Below are 20,525 nucleotides of genomic sequence, written 5' to 3' on the forward strand. Positions count from 1 at the left end.
TGTAACAGTGTTTAGGTTGTAGAATCCCACTTGCTTTATGTATCAGTGCAATGGGGAAATAGCGCCCCCTCTCTGTGTGGCTGGTTATATGCTGCTGGCTCCTGTACTCTGTGCCAGTCTGTGAAAGCTGCACGAGAGGTGAGTTGCATTCTTCAGCACACCGAGTAGAAAAATGTTAGCAACAGATAAAACATCATTTTTATTAACTTGGATAAATACAGTGTAATTAATATTTACTAGATATGTGCCTGGCACCAATTTTTGTACTTTTAATTTTATCATAAAACACTTCATGTGCTAAGTTACTGACATCGAGACTGTTGTATTTTTGTCAATTGTGTTACTGAAAAGAGCAAGAACAGGTCACAGAAGCTTAAAAAAGGCTTGATTTTAGTTAGGAAGCATAGATGATAAAAGTCAGGCTAACTGCACAGGCAATTTTCTAAACTGTTGTTGAAAATGATACAGAGGTTTTTGATAGTTGCAGAACTGAGCTGTCAGAATTCCAAAGTTTGTGGCAGCTTTAAATAAATTTTAATACAAAAAGTATTTAATTTCTTAAATACTTTTAAACATTTTACATAATGTTTAAAATAAGTTTTTTTTTGTTTTTTCATATCCATAATCTCGCTTTAATGCTGCAGTATGTAAAACAAACAATAGCTCTTTTGTGGTATTAACTAAAATCAACCAATCAGAGCCTGGACAAGGATTTTAGCGCCGTTTAATTTTTGCAGCTGGTTCACTGCAGCATAGTCTGCTACAACTGCTAAGGTTAGTTAGCATGGTCACCAATGACAGCGGGTAAACACTTTTCCTGTAACGATAAGTTGTTTCTCCATCAGCACATTGAGCAGCGCTTACACAAGCTTAAGTGACAGCTCTGATTGGCCAATTTTGAGGTCTATTTCTTCAGACGGCAGTAGCCTGGAGGAGGCGCAGGAGCTCCAACTTTTCACAGATTATGTCTCATATAAGTATCAGGACAAAATGATAGTTGTGAAAAACCTTTTTTGTATTTTTATTTTTTTACATTCTTCAGCTTTAAGAAAAATGTACACAATCTACAACTTTCAGATCTACACTATTCAATATTAGCCACTCTGAAGCACCCCTCTATATTCTCTGTGCCCTGATGAGCTTTGTCTGTAAAACTTTGATGACTACATTAAAAAATTAGTCTGTAATTTGAAAAATACCAGTTTTAGCACTAAATGCTGGGCTGTCCACCATTCCTCATTAGTATCTGGTGTCAGCTGAGCAGACAGCTGGATGTGCATGCTGACAACAAATCACTGCGCCCTTCGCTGACCCTGCTGGTGGCAGAGGATGCCTGGCTGTGCAGCACAAATTCACTGAATAATCATTACGCTATGGCACAACGGGGAATTAATAAACTAGCAAATTGACTGACTCAAATCAGGTCACAGCATTCAGACTCGTATCTCGTCTAATTCCTCTCTGATTGCTGGAGGATAAGGCAGGACTGCGTTTGGGGAGACATTGGCGATGTGATTGAGACAGTTTAAGTCACTTTGTTTTCCTTCATATCCAACTGGAAAATACAAGCTCTGATTTTGAGCATTTTGTATTAATGGATAAAAGGCTCTCAAAGTTTTTCTGAAACATTTTTCATGCGTTTTGACAAATCGTTGAAGATGTGTGCATGTAAAGATTGTGTAAAACTTACAGTTGTATATAATAATTTAATCTTATTGTATTTTTGCCAATCATGTTTATATCTTACTTTTAACCACTTGCATAGGCTGTACAGGTGACCATCTTGTCCATTTTCTTTTTTTGCCTGTGAATGAATAACTGAGGCAGGGGGTCTTCTGTTCCAAGCTAATTGCATTAGATTGTAATACCAGTGAAATATTAATCTCCTGTCAATAATTATAATTCAGCCGTAAATCATAAATGTGACTAATGTTGGCTATGCCGATCAGATTGGCCATATTTTCATTGTTTTAGTGAGAATGATTGCAAATATTAGTTTTTATTTTCATTTATTTTAAAAATATTTTTCATGGTTATTGCTCACATTATGTTTGCCTTCCCTACTTTTGTTGCACAAAAACATAATACCAATTTTTCTAATTGCTGCTGTTTTGTTTTACTTTGCTTGCTGTACAGCACTTTGCTCAATTTCTGTTTGCTCAATTTTTTAGTTACATTTATTGCAAGCATCATTTATTTATTTTGAGCAAAAATGCATACCAAAATATTTGATAATTAAATTATTCAGCCACAAAAAAAACTCCAGATGTTAACGCCAGACATTAAAGAATCATTGTAAACATTTTGTGAACTGTGGCTGTAGTGATGCACCGCCTGCAACTTGGCTGATCACCGACCTTTAAAAAGTCTGAACTGGCAGTGACATTTTTTTAGTCTGAAAATTTGCTAAGTTGGCAACAGTGCTGTTAACTAACGGCAAGAACTAATTCTAATTTCAGCTCAAATTGGTTAAAATTATTCTAATCTGTACAATAGGAACCAAGTTCATCATTCTAACATGAAATCATTTTGGTTTATTTTTCAAAATTTGTTTTAAAGTTTAAAAAATACATCTTGATAATGCCAGTCATAAATTAGTGTATTGACTATGCCATTTTTGGGTATCAATTTTATTCTGTCATTGAGTTTGCTAAAAAAAAGAAAAAAAAAAGAAATTAATTGTCTGAACTACCACTAACATCTGCTCATCTCATTTTTAAATCTAAATGCTTCCATCTGTCGTAAAATGAAACAAGTGTGAAATGTTGACTGAAAAGTGGTTTATTAAACTACATTTGTAATTGAGCTCACATGTAATCCTCCTGTTACAATCCTGTTGGCAGACGTGATTTGGCATGGTTGTGTGTTTTTGTCTTCCAGACATTGAAAGTTGTCTTGGAAAAAGGGACAAACTTTCTTACTACACATTTTGTAAATAGTTCTATAGCCAAAATAAATACATACAAAATAAATCCAGGTTCCTTTTATATGATTTTGGTCATGAAAGAACTGTGATGATCTTTTTTTCACAAAATCTTGTATTAAGGCACATTAATGGATAATATCTTCAATCACATAAATTAGATGTTATTTTGGGTACTTAGCCGTATGATGGTCCACGGGAAAACGTAGCAGGATGCTACTCTCCTCTTTTTGCAGCATCCAACAAGTAACATTGTGGAAAAATGAACTCTGAGTTTAAATCTGTTAGTTTTGAAGTTTAGCCTTAAGTTGATATTCTATTTTGTAGAGCCACCCCTATGCAGTTCAGAGTAATAAAACACATTTTATGTCAAAGTTTCTAAACTTAGACACAGTGGGAGAATAAACACTTAAAGTCATAATACGCACAAACACGTACTCTCAGACATTGTGTATGTGGTGTCTGACCTGTTCTTTTATAGATAAAAATAAAAAAATGACAGAGACTGGTACAGATTCTGGTTTGTCTAAAAGTCGTCTAGCTTCTTTGTTTTTTATTGAATGTTTCCATTAACACATATGGACGGACCTTAATGTGTATTTGCCTGTTTAGATGGATAAAGTTTTCTGAAAAGCGACATTTGAAAACTGTATTTAAAACCACTTGAATACAATTAATGTAATGTATAAGCTGTTAATGAGTATTCACACATTAAATCTAACACCATTTTTTCCTCCTTTTGTAACCTTTTGATGAGCATGTAACGGTAAAACCTAACAGTATTTTCTTTTTCTCTTTCCAATGTATCTCTTGACTCTTTAAGGATAGTCAAAAGAACTGTCTTAAGTGTGAAAAGCTGGTTTACGGTGTGTGAACTAAACTGACGCCTGTCAAGACTTGTTAGTGTTTATACAGATCAAAAAGTCCACAGACCACAGCAGAATAAAACCATTTATGGAAAGAACCCCTCACAGAATATTTATGAGAGAAATTACCCTCACTGCCCCAGAAATGAAGTAATTTTAAAGACAGTGATAACTTTATCACCACACCTGCTTTGCTGTAACTCTGGTCATCTTTCTGTTATTCTTCTATGCCTCTACCTTTAAGTTGAATAAAATCTTCAAGGTTTCTGTCCTTGCTGTTTTTGAAAGGATCGCTTTGTTTCTAGATATGTTAGTTTCTCCCTGGCACACATTACTCCTACTCAGGTCATTCAGTCTGAAGTGTTCATTCAAATGCAGATTACAGGGCATAAATTAACATGTGAGGAGTAAGTCACGTTGGCAGGGGAAGCTTATGCACTGTTTTATGGCAATATCCTGTTTTAAGCACCTGTATGATGCACAGAAGAGCTTTGATTATATAAATGGGTGCATGTTCCTGTTGTGCATGTTCCTGTTGTTTAAATAAGACTTCAGTCTAAGGTGTCATGAAGCAGAAGCAGGAAAATGACTCAGATATGCACATTGACTCTGAAGTTGCTACAAAACAAGCTTTGGTTCCAACGTAACATTACACTAGAAGAAAGTCAGCAGAGCTTCATAGATATTGTCTCTTGAATTGCTGCATAGAAATTTTTAAATGTTATTATGCTACTTGTAGAATATAGGATTCTGTCATTGGACCGTTTTGCACAATTTACTATTTTTTCCCTAATGTTTCTCAATATGTAGTTATGTTGCTTTTCACCTCTTTTTGTCACAATTTCACAAAACCATGAAATCTTTAACAGAATTACTCCACAACCCTATGCATCTTAAACAATTCAAATCTTGGGGTGGGTGATGGACAGGGCTGGAGGGGGGCTCATTTCTTTTAGTAAGTAAATGTATTTTGTTTGTCATACCTGCCAGGTTCCCACCTTACCTTTCTTGTAGTCTCCAATTATTAAAAAACAAAAACAAACTATTTCACATTTTTCACTTCCCAGTTATTAAATATTGCCTTACCAAAGATTTTATCTGTATTTTTACATTGTCCATCCACTCCTGCATTACAGGTAAAATTATTAAAGCATGTAATAACTCTGTACCAGCTACTGTAGCAAAAATCATTATCACACAAAGGTTGTTTTCTCTGCAAATGAATGTTAAATTCAAGTTTGTCTGGCAGTCAACCACTGTTTAAGATTAGGATTCTGATTTATTCCAGCCTGTAAGTGTTTATATCTACATTATTATAGAAAATGTCAACCCTTGAGATATTTTGAAAGGGTTTTATCTTCTTTTTAATTGTCCATGGAGAGGTGAAAATGGGTTGCATCTGTATTTATTTGACTGCCTGGCACTTTTCATGAAATAAAAAGCTTTGAATACATCAAAAATGGAGCTTTTAGGTGCAAGGCCATGTCTGGAAAATTGAAGATAGAATTTATTACCGTTGTATGGGGTTTCTTTATCTTTCTTTTTTGGCATGTGTTCAAATAAAATGTATTATTCCATTTTGACTCACCAGTAAAAGTCTTTGAAATAGTCATTAAACCACCACAATCTTCATAAAAAGAACAATCTGAGCTACTGTAGCAAAAATCATTTTCACACAAAGGTTGTTTTCTCTGCAAATGAATGTTAAATTCAAGTTTGTTAAACACAAATCATTTCAGTGTTGCCTTTGTATCTCCAAATAATATTTTTTTTGTACCTTTAGTGGATGGTTTAGATTGAATTTTTTTTGCATTATTTATGCATGTGACTTACTGGTGGTCTGGTGAGAAATAAACCTTCCAGTGCTGATAGTGCTTTTTTGTCAAGCAGCCTGTGAATTTTAAAAATTACATTCATCTGAAAATAGACGCTTAAATCCAGGGTTTTTCATCTATTCTGGCAGATGCATAAATACATCAAACATAAATGGATTCATTTTCTCCCGTTGTGTGTTCTCTCTAGGTTTTATGGGACATAGCAGCTATCCAGGTCCATGTGAGCATAAATACTGTGGCTTGGGACGCCATTGTGTGATCAACCATGAGACTGACCAAGGGGAATGCAGGTGTTTGGATCATTGCAAACCACACTACAAACCAGTGTGTGGTTCAGATGGAAAGTTGTACCAGAACCACTGCGAGCTCCACCGGGCCTCCTGTCTCCGAGGACACAGGATTACCATCATGCACAGCGAGGAGTGTTTCTACAAAGGTAAGTGACTGTGTGACCTTCCTTTAGTGATGGATCGTTTAGTTGAGCTTTTATTGTAAGGCCATTGAAATTGGCTCTGTAAAATTAGGGATCTACAGTGTTTGAGTTTATGGTGAGAAAAAGACAATACATTTGAAGTGTTTTTGTGTTGGTTTTTTTTTTATTTATTTTATTTTTATTTCATTGGACCCCTGCCTATTTGTGAGTCACTATTCATAGAATTTTCTGTGGAAAGTAAAATTTTCCTACTAATGAATTTATTTGTAGAGCATATCTAAAATGCTCGGCAGAAAATGCAGGTTGTGAAATTGGAATACTAGGCACAATGCTAATTGGTCATTGGCTGGTGTCTGCTAAGCAGCCAATCAATCATTTGGCTGCTTCAAATCAATCAATCATTTACCCTGAAGAGTTAAGGAAGACTGTAGATGTTAGATTCTGTGGTAATACTAAGACAGTTTACACTTTGCATATTGGTGCATATTAAGGTATATTTAGTGCTTGAACCCATAAAAGGGGCATCTATACCCATCTCAAGTATTTCTGGATTTTAGGTATTTATGGGCAGCTGTGGCCCTTGTGGTCCCATGAATACATGTTAAATAATAAATACTCCCTAGAATCAGGTACTGAACCATAGACCAGAATCACTATAATGTGAGGAAAGTTGTGGATCAATGTAGCAATTCAGAGCCGGTTCTAGCCATTTTGATGCCCTAGACAAGTTTAAGGTCAACCCCACCCACCTACAGCCAGAAATGTCCATGGATGTCTGCGCTATGTATTATTTGCTGTAGAAAACTTGAGTAAATATTGATGATTACAGTCCTTACTCCTTGTGTAAACTGTATTTGTCATTTACAAAATTACATTTAGATGAAAATTACAATCTGTGTGGAGGGCAAATATTTCTCTGTGCATAATGGTCCAACTAGATCTGCACTGGTGTCGTTACTGAACAGTTCAAGCAAAACATGTAGCTTCAGGAGACAGACTCCTTAATTCCTTTAACATAGTAACCTAGTAGGGATTATAGGTTTATAAAATAAGATCTACATTTACAGTGGCATTATTAGGATACTTTGCTTTATTTCAACTTAGCTAGCCAAAGCAAAGCTGACCCTCTACATATAACAGCAAGACAAGTTTTACCAGGTATATGACATAGCGTCTTATGTACCACTGGCACATTCTGTTTGATTAGGTTTGATTTACATATTTTAAAGCAACACAGTGCTGATTTTGCATTCGCATTTAAAGTACTTTCTTACTGAGAATATTGTCAAAGAAAACTGTCATCTTCTCGTGAGTTTTATTGCATCTTTGGTAATCACAGTAAAAGCACATCAACACTTGCAGAACTTGTTTGGCGTATCAGCAACAAAGAGGACACGGCAGTACCCAGACTGTGATTTACTGGCAAAACAACGCTCCTTTAACACAGCATAGATGTTGCAACATTGAGAATAAAGCACACAATCTGAAAATAGCAGCTCTGTTTGAAATGCACAACTCTGTTTAAAAGTAGGGGCAAGACCATGGTTCTACATTGTTCATATTTCCCTAGAGAAGCCTGACTGCTACACCACGGTTTGTGTATAAACACTGCAATTATTCCAAGTCCCATGAAATGAGGCTCTTCTCCATTCTTGTGATCCAAGACATCATTGAAATAAGAGCTCCTGACATTGCTGTTCCATTCTGGGCAAAGAGAAAAGCAACAAAACACTCACAGAGAGCAAATGCATAATGTAGCAAGTCTTTTTCAGTTTTCCTGTTTACTTGTTAACTTTGAAAAGTAAATTCATAGAATATAGGGAGAGGGGCTCTCTTAGATCTATATATTGTCTCACATGAAACCTTCAGTGATTGCCACAACAAAGCAAGCTAAAAAAACATTTGCACAAAATCCTTTGTTTAGACATAAAAGCTGTCAGTACAATTTAGAAAATAATAAATTCCCACCACAATAAACGATCTAGAAGGTGCCACATGAGATGGCATACATTATGGGTGTAAAAAAAATCCAAAGCAAGTAAAGCTAGTGTTAACAATCGGAGCCGGTGAGTCATCTCAATCACAGAAAAAGGCTTGGAGATCAATGATACCCTGGTGAGTGATGGTTGTAATCAGCCTTTCTCCTGCACCTTGTCCTGTCAGACTGCCTCTTCCCTCCTTTTCTACACCCGGTATTCAAGATGCAGAATGGGATATTTGACCAATGTCAGGCAATCAATATTAGATCAACGGGAGCCAAAGGAGGACTAAAAGATACACAACTTCTTTTTTTCTCCATTTCATTCCTTGCTCAGTCTCGCCAGGTTTTCTTTTCGCTGTGACTGATATGTAATCAATTATTCAATGGAGGAGCACTCAAGGGAGAAAACAGTTTTATCCCCCTCTGGTTCATTTGAAATCTCTGCTGTAGGCTTCAAGTTTAAAAGTGTAAAAATAAATAAATCTACGATTACCATATTTTTCTAAAAGCTTAAAGCTTTACACAGGGGAACAAAGATTTTCTCAAAACCACATAGCTGCTAAAAGTTTTATCTACAAAAGGACCTATGTAAGTCAAAAGGAATTAATTATTGAGCAACAGTAATAGAGCCTAAACAATAAAATTACTAAGTGAAATAAAGTCCATTCATTTTCCTTGGTGCTGATTGGCTGAACCCCTTAGAGTGGAGAAAAGGAAGAATGCAGATCTCATCTTCTGCAGTAGTCCTAAGGCGGTTTCTGCTGTGTGGATTAGTGCATTTTGAGGTACATTTAAGCGTTTTTAGAAGGGGTCTCAAGTATTTGTAGATTTTAGCTATTTATGGGCAGCTGTGGCCCCTTACCCCTGCAAAAACCTGGGTCCTCTCTGTTCTGGTCAGACAGTAAATACTCCCTAGAATCGGTTGCTGACCATGAAGCATTTCACAGTAATATTGAGGAAAGTAGTTTTTTCAGGATATCACTTTCCAATGATATCCTATCCACACACGTTTTCTTGTTTATATATATATATATATATATATATATATATATATATATATATATCACACATTCATTTGAAATAAGAGTTTTTACTTCCTTATTTATAATTATATTGACTGGCAGCTACACACCTCCTGGCCCTCAGCAGCACACAACATTAACACAGCATAACGGTATTGTAGTGACTGGGTTATAAATTATGAAGCACCGTTGTTTGACAGCCTCGGTCCTGCTCTGGTTGCTCTGAATATACAGTATTCTTTGTCCAGCATACCTGATCCGAATGACATTATTTCATTGATTTCAGTAGAACCCTTTTAATGAGCCAACAATCTAAAGACATTGTAATGTTATAATGTCATGTTGGTTTTTGTCTTCGGGAACTGAGGTACTTCCTATGAACTGATACTTTTTGTGACAGCTGCAAAAGGACCAGTGTGTGTTAAAGTAGCTTTAAACTGATTGAGTTTTACAACCACAGGCTGTTTTTAAATGAACTGTCAGCCCCAGATGGATGACCCTCTCCTCTAATGCTCTGCTGACTGCCACATTTCTATCCATATTTCCTATATGTTGGCTAAACAAAAGCCACAGTAGCATATTATCACTCACTAATATTTTGTGATCTCTTTTCACTAAGGTACAGCCTTAATACAAGAGTAAATTTAATTGGTTGAATTCATACTTTTTTGATCTTTTAGATGACAATAATCCCTTCAGTTTTCTACAAAGTTGTGTGTTTAAGACAGAAGCATGTGGATTGTAATATTAGAGGAATGACATTGCTACTTTAGACAAATTTGCTTTTAATTTCAAGATACTTATTTGATGTTTGTTTTATGGTTTAAGATATTCTGGTATGAAATAGTTATATTTGTAAAACTATAATGTCTTGGAAAAGTATTCCAGCCCCTTGAATCTTAAGTTTACTGACAACCACAAACTTCAATATGCTGTTTGGGGGATTTTAACTGATAGACCAAAAAAAACTTATAGAAGTGGAAGAAAATAAAAAAGTTTTGAATCTTTTTTTTTACATATAGATTAAAATTAAGAAGTGTTCCAGTTGTAAATTCTTTTGGGAAGATGTCTACTAGTTTAGCACATTTAAGAGAATTTTATTTTTACCCATTTTTGCAAAAATATGTCAAACTTAGTGAAATTGGATAGAGCGTCTGTCAGCAGGTCTTAATTTTCAATTTAATTTAGGTGTGGAATATGACGAGGTCATTCGAACAGGAGAACATGCTACAGATTTATTCTCAATGTTCTTCTGGAAATTTAATTTATCCTGCAGCCTCTAGTCGTCTTTTGTCCTGGACAGACTTTCCCCAAGATTGCTCTACGTAACTCCTCTGTCCAGCTTCCCTGTCCACGCTGAAGGAAAACTTCCCCTCAACATGATGATTTCTCTACAGCGTAGATGATCTGTCAAATGTAGCATTTGCTGAAGGCAAGTGTTTTGTGGGATTTATAGGTAGAAAAGTTGAGATATTGTTTTATGACTTAAGCCTTCTTTAAACCTTTCCACAACTTTAGACTTGACCTGTCTGCTGTGTTCCTGTTCTTCATGAGTGATATTATTTTCCAACAAAACAAAAGGACATTACACATCAGCAGGCATACATAAAAAAATATGGTCTGCCCACACATCCATACAAATAATTCAAATGGTTGAAGGTCATAGAAATATAGACTAGTATTTAATTAATGTGGGTTCTCTGTTATGATGCTGTTTTGATTGGGTATCATCTTAAGATATCTTTTTGTAGAGGAGAACGGCTTCATATAGCATCCCTGAAATGCTGAGACGGGAAGTCGGTTGACGGGCGTTAATTGACGAGATCCACCCTCACACTGTGCATTCCTCTTGATGCTCTCACAGGACTGTGATAATTTTGAGGATATATTGCATAACGGTAGACTCCTTGAGATAAGTTACATCCATATCTAATTTTTTTTACCAAAATCTATTTTGCTATATAGTAAAGAGGGATGAACATAAGAACACTACTCTGGTAAATATTCTGGAAAACAATTTTTCTATTTCTGCTTTAAAATTTTGCTCTACTTAGTGTTGGTCTATCACATGAAATCCCCCTCAAACTAACTCTTAATTTGTGGTTGTAATGTGATGGAAATGTGAAAAATTATAAATATGGTGAATACTTTTGCAGCCACCAAGGAGAACAAGACGCATTGCTGTTCATTCAGAGAAGCTATGAAATGTTGTCGATATTTACCATATTCATGACTTAATGAGACAACATATCATCAGCAGACATGCAGAGGGCATGTCTTGATCAATGAAGTAATTCTGCCTCGTATTAATTTAAGAGACGGACGATTAGTCCCCCGAGCAAGTTCAATCTTGGAGTCATTGACTGATTGCTTTAGAAGTGACACCCGTATGGAAAGAAGCTGAATCACTATCGGCTTTGGTCCCAGCTGGATGATTTTAATTTTTTTAACATGGAAATGGACAGGCCTTATCGTCCAGACCCTCACGGTGACGCTTATCTGCTGAGGAAGACAGGATAAAAAATGACAGCCATGTGTTGACTGAAGTTTCTCATTAGCACTGGGGAAAGGATCTGACCCCCATTTTCCTCCTGCACAGCATGGTAACTTAAGCAGGATCAGATCTGATTGAATATTAAGTGGTGCACAAAAGTCTGACCGATCTGCAAAGGGCAATATGCATATGATAGTGAATATTTTATATATTTTTTTAGCCTGGAACCACTGTGGAGCAAAGGCGACTAGAGCTAAGATTAAAACAAAAAAAGCAGCTCCTTTCACTACATTCTACATAATAAATTACCAGGCAGAGCATAAATATCGAAAATCAGCCGGCTCCTAATAAATATATTTTACCACTGTCTCTAGATTTATTATTTATTGTTTTTTTGCATTGCATCATCTACTTATGTTGCAGCGGATCATTCATTCGCTTTTGTTTCTATATATTGCATCATATCTGTATGAAGTGTATATAGAATATAACTCCTTCATTCCAACTGGAGTATGCTTAAATGTATGCATACAGAAGCATCTTCAAGTTTATCATTTACAGGTTCAAAGCATCTACAGTGTACAGTTTTAATTAGGTAAATATACCAAATTAAAATTGGACATAAGGTGCTTGAATTGATCTCCAACTCCATTTGAGAATCAAATTAGAAATAGTTCAAAACTTTTTTTAGCCACTGAGAAACAACTTGGTGCATCTATAGAGCCTCAAGAATCACTCCACTGTGTCTTGCCTTGTAAATGGTCTCAACCAGCCAGGTCCCTCTTCTAAGCTGTACTATGTCTAACCAAGAGTCAGTAATATGGAGAATCATTTTAGGAAACCATGTATGAGTTTCCATATAAAGAGACCTTTTTTTGTCTCTTGAGCCTGTAGATTTGTTGCCTTCTTCAGTTATCTGAGGCTGTCTTTATGCCAAAAACATATTAGGTAATTTTTGATTTCATTCAAACCACTTTAACATTTTTGGAATTCCAAGTCACAAACCATCCAAACTAAAATATCATATCTACTGCAGAAATTAAAATCATCACTCTGTTTGGTCAAAATAACAATTTCCTCTTTAATCCATGAATGTGGAAGCTTGTTTGCATGAAATAAGCAAAGTCAAAATATATATATGTTTTTCCAGTTGAATTTACTTTTTTTTCTAATAACAATAAACATGCCACCTGTCGGATGATCTTTAAACGCGATCTTGGGCCTATATAATAAGCCGCTTTGTAAAATCTTGTGTTTGAAGTCCAGATCAATATGACTCCAGCTTAGGGAAGAAAATGAATTGAGCTGTGTAAGGAAATCAAAGGACTGGCAGTTGCAGTAATATGATCAGGCAGACAGACAGACAGAGATGATTAACCCTTTCTGAGCGAAGAGGGAAGAAAAATCTTATTTCAAATCATCATGGAGATGGAAAATCAGTTTGACATTTTGCATTGATGAGTACATGGTCATCCATACAAGTAAAAAACCTTAATCTTTTATTCATTTCAAATAAATGATATGAAGCTGCTTTCCTATTTTCACACAAAACTACACATTTGCTTTAAATTGAATCAAGCTAGATGTTTTTTTTTTTTTTTTTTTTTTTTTTTTTTTTTTTTTTTTTTTACCATGAATAGTGAAATATAAGATTTTAAGTCAAATATTTTAAAGTCGTCAGAGCTCTTATTCAATGGCTGACCAGCATTTTTTCATAATTCCACTGGTATTTGGGTGATTTTTTTTTTTTCTGAGGATGATAAAGTCCTTGAGGCAGAAAGACTCCTTGATGTCACTCTAAACTTCTGCTTCCTTAAATTCTCTCTCATATTCACTTCTAGACTCTGACTGCATATATAGACTATATTTTACCTATGCTCAACAGCTAAAAAGAGGAATTTAAGTCTGTTTTCTTTTAAACAAACATCCGAGTTACATTTTAATTAATCAGAGTACAGCATGTTTATATCGAATACTTTGCAATAAACCAAGAATAAAGTATGTAGCCTTGGCTGAACATAAGTGATTACACTGTCTCTATGAAAGTAGGTTCTTCTTGAAATGTCGGGCTTTTGTTTTTAACTGCTTCCCTGGCGTTCTCAGTCGAACAAACTCTTTGTAGATCACTCCCCTGAGCCCAGCCAAGAAAAACATGCTCATGAAGCATCATAGTCTTTTGTCCTCCAGAGACTCTCTATCTTAACGATGTGTCTTTGCGTTTCCCACCGGAGAGTCACTCCAGTGAACTCAGCCTGTACGCAGTAAGGGGAATTATAACCTCCTGTGTGTTCTTGCCTTCTTTTAATGACTCTTGTGGTGCCATTTATGCTGCAACCCCTGCACGAGCCCTGGCACTGTCATCGACAGCAGAGCCAGAGAACAAGCCCCTCATTAAAATCCAGACCTGTGAATCATTAAGTTTGCAAGGACGTCCAAGCCATTGTCTGCTACAAGGTCTCGGTGCTGTTGACTTTGAAGTTGGTTTGTGTACTTTCTGATGTATTTTGCAGCTAAAGCAGACATGATGGTCTGTTTTTATGTTTTTTCTTCACAAGTAAAAAGCTTGCGTGATGAAGGAAGTGATTTTGTCGTGCAAAACAGGGCTGCTTTTTTGTTGTTAAAGCTTTTTATCTGGTACTTGCTACATTATGCTGCAACACCTTTTTTAATGACCACACTTTTTGCTTACTTGCCAGTGGGAGGTCAATTTCAACTCTGTGAAATTTTTAAGACCTTTATTTCCCAACAATTTTTTTTAAATAGGTTCCATAGTTGCACTTTATTTCAATCTCGTTTCCTAGATAAAAACAATTTTTTTGGAGTAGGAAGCTGATTCATTTGACAGAGAATAGGTGCGGTGAGCCCAATTTATCCACATTTGGCCAAAGACAAGTGGTAATTTGGAACTCGCCTCCAGACAAAGCCATTTGCTGGAGCCAAACCTGTTTTCAGGCTCTGACACAAACTACCCAGGAATAAACTAGCCTTAACCACAAATTTTGAAAGAACATGAACGTAGTGAATTGGTGTTCCTAACCTGTATTTTTCTGAGCCAATACATTTCATTTGTGAGCCCAGCTTTCTCTTAAACCTAAATTCATTTCAGATGCTGCCAGTTCACAACAGATGCTTTCTCAAAAGAATCAAATGACTCCAAATCAAAATCAATTCTTCAGTCCATTTGGTTAAATCAAAATTTTTCAACTTTATACCATGTTATAATGTAATTCCTTCAGTAAACACATTCCCAGAGTGTTGCTTAGACTTGTTTATGCATATTCGAGAAATCTTTGAATCAGAGCTTTAACTCGTACAGCAAATAATGTAGTATAAAGCCTTTAAGTGGTCAGTTTTACTGGAAACAGTCCATTTACCATTTTATAAGCAAGTACTTTTATTTGCCTATTCACATTGTTGCTGGCTCCAGCAAATGATCTCAATATGGAGTGTCCTTATTCTGGCACTTAAGTCTTTTTCCATCTTCTCTCTTGCCACCTAGAGATATGTGACTCCCTAACTGTATGACTGATTGCCGCTGTTTAACCCCATTTTCTTACCAAAACAAGCCTGACAAAAACAACTCAATAAAAAAAACAATAGTTATATTTCTTTAGTACTTCCAGCATCTCTGAAAGAGTAAGGTTTAATTATTTCTGTTGAGACAATGTTCCCTCAACAGCAGGACATGTATGCACAATTTAAGAGTAGCTGCAGTTGTTGTTGTACCAGAGGTTACCATCTGCTTCATTTTCTTTGTTCCCAGCTATAACCTGTTTTAGAAGATTTATGCATGAACTGTTTTCTGTTGCCAGACAACCAAAACACATATGAGTTATTGAGCATAATGCAGCTCATTAAGGCCTCACGTTAGGAGTATTTTAAAGTCATTTCACTGTTGCCACTTTGCTAAACATTTTTGTTTCGTTATAAGACCTGGAGGACTGGAGTTCTCCATTCTCATTAAAAGTGATCTACCACATTTTTGTCAAAATATATGTAAATATATGTTTTGTTGATTTTAAATGAAGTTAGATTTGTAAAAACTTTCAGCACCACTTTGACTTTTGTGTACAGTTGCCAACCTCTATCTATAGCAACAGTTATGAATGAGAGCACACATTGCCTCAGCAGTGGTTTGTCTATTTGTTTTTGTGTTTAGCTGAACTCTTGTAAGCAGGGATGTCTGTTCCCAGAGCTTCGTGTGAATTCTAAGAGCAAATGGTTCTGCCTCAGCTTCACAAGGCCAGTAGACCTATCCAAACAGACTCCACTTGGCAGGAGGGAAATCTCCAATGATGCAAGAAAAATGGGTTTTGAACAGAAAATCACATATGTAGTTACAATGTAGTGCTTTCTGTTAACATCAAAGGATCAAATTCTCAAGACTTCTGTAAACCGTTCACTCACACACTAAGTATTTACTTCAAGAGAGGGTGAAAAGTACAGTATGTCTAACATCAAAAGATTTGTCATCCTCAAAATGGAACCAGTTATTTGCTTTTAAGACACTGCTAAGCAGCAAAAGAAACAATTAATCCTACCTTAAAGTTTGTAGGAATAAAATCTTTAATATAATACAATAAATACATTAATTAGGTATAACATCATGAACCACTGCCTGACAGTGTGCCTGACCCACATGCTGTGGGATCTGGCACCAAATACTTAGCAGCAGATCCTCATGTATTATTCCCCAGTCTTTGGGAGCTACTAGCCTGAAGCCTTTAGATTCATCCCTTCTCTAAACCACCAAAGGCCGGTTAACAAGCTTTCCATTTGATTCAGGTGTGCTGGAGACGGGTTGCATCCAAAAATTGCAGTGTAATAAGTACTGATGACTGAAGTTGGGCATGATTGCTTCAAGTTTTCTGGGTTGCTAGGTGTGGGCTCAATGGATTGATTTATTTTGTTCAGTATACTCTGTAGATGCTCATCTGGATTCACGTAGGGAAAATATTTCATTCCTGAACCATTATTGCTTTGTGGCAGGCCACATTATCCCCCTGAAAAAGGGCAAGTCCATCAAGGAATGCCATTTTCACCTTGACTGGTTTGCAGCACTATGTGTGCTATCCTGGGATGAACTGTTTATTCTGGCCTCTTTCTGTCAGAACCATCATTATCTTCTTTAATTTGAGCTACAGTTACTCATCTATTGTCCCACCTGGGGCCAACCTTTGGTCCCCATGTGCATCAATGACTCTGTTGCCAGTTCACCTCTGCTCATTTTTTGGACCACTTTTGTCCGGTCAGTCCAGCCGGGGAACAGGAGGTGCTCTGACCCAGTTGTCCAGCCATCACAGTTTAAGCCCTTGTCAAACTTGCTTACACTGAGGTTTTAAAACAAATGTTAATTTACTGGCAACCCACTAACAGCTGCCAAGATGAAGAGAAGACTAGTGTTTTTGGTCTGACCTGCCTGTTTTGCCTGATTTGTGTACAAAACGTGGGCTGTCACGTGGTAGAAAGTTATTTATTTTATGAATTCCACCCAATTCCACTTTGTTACATTGTAGCAATGTCTCATTCTGAGCTTTTCATCTCTCTGAAAGTGTTTGTCACAAAAGCTTTTTCACGCTCGCATCAAACACAAAGTATGGAAAAATAGCATTATAAAGGACCCAGATGCTAAGAGAGGAAAACATTTACAAAGCACTTTTGGCTTTTCTCACCTCAGTGAAAGTTAAAATTGTTCCGTTAACGATGAATGTGACAATTAATGTTTAACATTTCTTAAAAGTCATGCAAGATCACTTTCATGATGATAATTGCTAAAAACATACAATACAATTTTTAAAGTCGAGAAATAAATGGTGCCTCCATGACTCTCTTTGCCTCGGTAATAGGATTTAATCAAAGGGTTTTATTGTCTGGAGAAATGACACCGTCCATTCATATGTCTCTTTTTGAAGTGGGCAAAATCAATTTTTCATCGAAATTTGTCACAGAAGAAGCTTAAGAAACAGAACATAGCTGTCCTAATTCAACCCTGGAAAATTACAGTAAAAAAAGAGGTCATTATTTTATAGATTTTCCTGTCTCCTTTTGCTCTGACATGGCCATCGGCTAATGATAGTCATATCAATGTGTACATGGCACCGTTTGCCTCCCTTATTAAAGTTGCATGAAGATAAATGCAGCGAAAAGCCAGTGCAGATATATGTCTCAGCCGTGGGGAATATCACAGGCTCATTTGTTGAAAAGTGAATTGGTAAGGGAAATGATGGCACAATGGTGTCACCACGCTGTCCGTTGTTTGAAGAAGAAAGCAAATCACACACACCATTAAGGATGAATGTATAAGAGCTGGAAAAAGAATAACAAATATTAATATACATAATGCAATATGGTGCTTGTAGAAGGTTAACTGAGTGTAAATCAAATGTAATAATCTGAACAAATGAAACTTTTGCTGTTTTTTGACATACCAAGATAATTAAATTTTCTGTGCAGCAGTCCATAGGTTAAAAGAAGCCATATATATTTTCTTCTTCTGTACTTCACTAAGACTTAGACTTATGACATGATAAATATAATCTTCTCTTACATTAGCAGTGAACGTTAGGTCAATAGACATGAAAACAATTGTTTTCATAGTTCTGGAGCAGCTGTAACCTATGTTGTTTGACAAGTCTGAACACCCACACCAGTCCAATATTAAAGTTACCTGAATCATTTTATTATTTACAGCACTGAGTTTTCCAAATAGGGCTAGACTTGAATCTCCTTATCTGATTGGATGATACATTCAATAGGAAACTGTGTGTAGCAAATTTCTTTTTTGACCCGGGGATGGCACCAACATTCCTGGTATGATTAGCAAAATTTGTGCAGTGAGATGAAAGAGTAACCTGGGAATACTTTGGACAGGATTTCTATAATGCAGAAGTATAAGTAATACACTAAATCTGTCTGACACTACATGAAGCAATAAAAAATTTGCGAAATGCAAAGATAAAATTTCTCTCAATTTGCAAAATCTATTGGAAAATAATAATATTGCAGATAATGTGGTAACATGATTAGCTATAAGGATCCAGCACAATAAAACAAGACCTTATTAAAAAGTAAATTTTATTGAGAAATTTAATTCAAAAAGTGAAATTCATATTAAACTTAGTACAAACAGGAATATCCTTCAACTCTTTATTTCTGTCATTATTTTCTGACGGCTTAGGGCAATGAAAACTTACTGCGGTAATGCACTTAAGTCCATACATTGTAAAATCCTGGATACTCATTGAACTGAGTCTTTGCCTGGTTGAGGTTCCCTTTTCCTGGATAGTGCTTCAAAGCAGGATCAGTCTGTGGCTATGCTGAGGTTTTGAAGAAGCCCAGGTTGCGTTAAGAAGTCTTCAGTTCTTCTGGGCTGTTGGATCTGGTGTCTGGCATCTTTCTCTTCACAACGCTCCATCGATTTTCTAGATTTAGGTCACGCCAGTTTGCTGGCCTATCAAGCACAGTGACACTATGGTCATTAAAGCAGGTGTTGGTACCTGTGGAAGTGTGGGTAGGTGCCAAGTCTGGTTGGAAAATGGAATGAGTATCTCCATAAAGTTTCATAAAGTTTGTCAGCAGAGGTGCTCTAAAATATTCTGGAAGACAGCTAAGCTTTTCTTTTCTGTCTTAACATTATTAGTGTCAAGTCAACAGACTTCTCCAAGAGTGTGCAGGGTGTAACATGACATGTAACAGATCATTCCTGTATTACAAATCCTGTATTTGTTTAATATAATATTGAAATTTCCTTGAGAAACTTGATTTTTAGTTTTTGGTCTCAGCCATAATCGTTACATTTGACAGAAATTAATATTTGAAAAAGCTCTTTAAAAGTATTTAATTTTATTGACTGAATTACTAAAATAATAATAATAAAAAACAATCATTTGCTTTAATTTCAGAAGCACCTGGAAATGATTCATTCACCAAAAATGGAGCCCTTTCAGGCAATAACCAAGGTAAATGAGAAAAAAAAAACAGTGAAAGTAATTGTGCTATTTACAATCTTGTGAAAAGATTCAAAGGATGGGTACCTAAACATGCATGCAGAACTTGGAAATAATTATGTGGATGTGACCTTCAAGCCCTTAGACAGGTTTGAGTGGAAAGCCTTACACAAAGGGCTAAGTCCTCCCATCATTATCAATGTGACTACATTTTAGAGCAGGTGTTCTTAACCTTTTTTGAGGTACCGAACCCACCAGTTTCATATGCGCATTCACTGCACCCTTCTGTAGTGATAAATAAAATATGATTTTTTCCCTCCCAAATTCAAGACATAGGGGTGACCCAATTAGAGCATAGTTGGGTCACCCCAAGATCACTAAGTCTTCTTAAAAGGTAGAGTCTCTGAGAACAGTTCTTCAAAATATAGTCAGTGTTTTCAGCAAAGTTGAGCTGACTGTCCAGGAACGACCCAAGGTATTTAAAATTTGCCACAGTTTCAACAGGTTGGCCATCGAGAGAAACTGGAACCACATTAAGGTCTTGTTTAGATCATTTAATTAGCTTTACATTCTTAAGAAAATGAAAAATTAATAATAAATAATAAAGACTTTGCGGTATTCTGATTTAGTAATGTAATTATATTAATTGTGTTGCCACCTCACGGCACTAGAGGCGGTACCAATCCCGAAAAGATGCGACTAAGGAGCAGATTTAGAAGTACACCGAAAGCTACAGAATTTGGTAAAAACTGAGCTTTGCTGAAGTAATTAAAGACACAAGTTCAAATCCACGCTGAGAGTGGAACTCCTTCAGTCAGTGCTCCTCCGCAGCTCTGATTGGCTCAGCAATGTAACGTGATCCTCTGCAGCAAGTGATGGTAAAGCGGGGCGTCATCACAACTTTACACAAGTGTGTCTTTACCTCCGCGGCAGAGGCTCCGCCGAATCCCTGAGACCGACTCATCGAACCACTGGGGTTCGATCGAACCCAGGTTAAGAACCACTGTTTTAGAGGCTTTGGAAAT

The 20,525-nt window shown here is 36.3% G+C and overlaps 1 protein-coding gene across 3 annotated transcripts in view; it reads left to right on the forward strand.

Annotated features, from left to right (window-relative positions):
* Window positions 1–20,525, forward strand: part of fstl5 (follistatin-like 5) — a 193,977-nt gene that overhangs the window by 60,595 nt on the left and 112,857 nt on the right. For all 3 annotated transcript variants that reach the window (XM_015033181.1, XM_015033179.1, XM_015033180.1), the window contains exon 4: window positions 5,812–6,060. In XM_015033181.1, coding sequence (XP_014888667.1) covers window positions 5,812–6,060 — 249 coding nt within the window. The remainder of the gene's footprint in view (window positions 1–5,811; window positions 6,061–20,525) is intronic.

Source organism: Poecilia latipinna, unplaced genomic scaffold, assembly GCF_001443285.1.
Source record: "Poecilia latipinna isolate Pla-1442-1.1 unplaced genomic scaffold, P_latipinna-1.0 Scaffold259, whole genome shotgun sequence".
NCBI classification, from domain to species: Eukaryota; Metazoa; Chordata; class Actinopteri; order Cyprinodontiformes; family Poeciliidae; genus Poecilia; species Poecilia latipinna.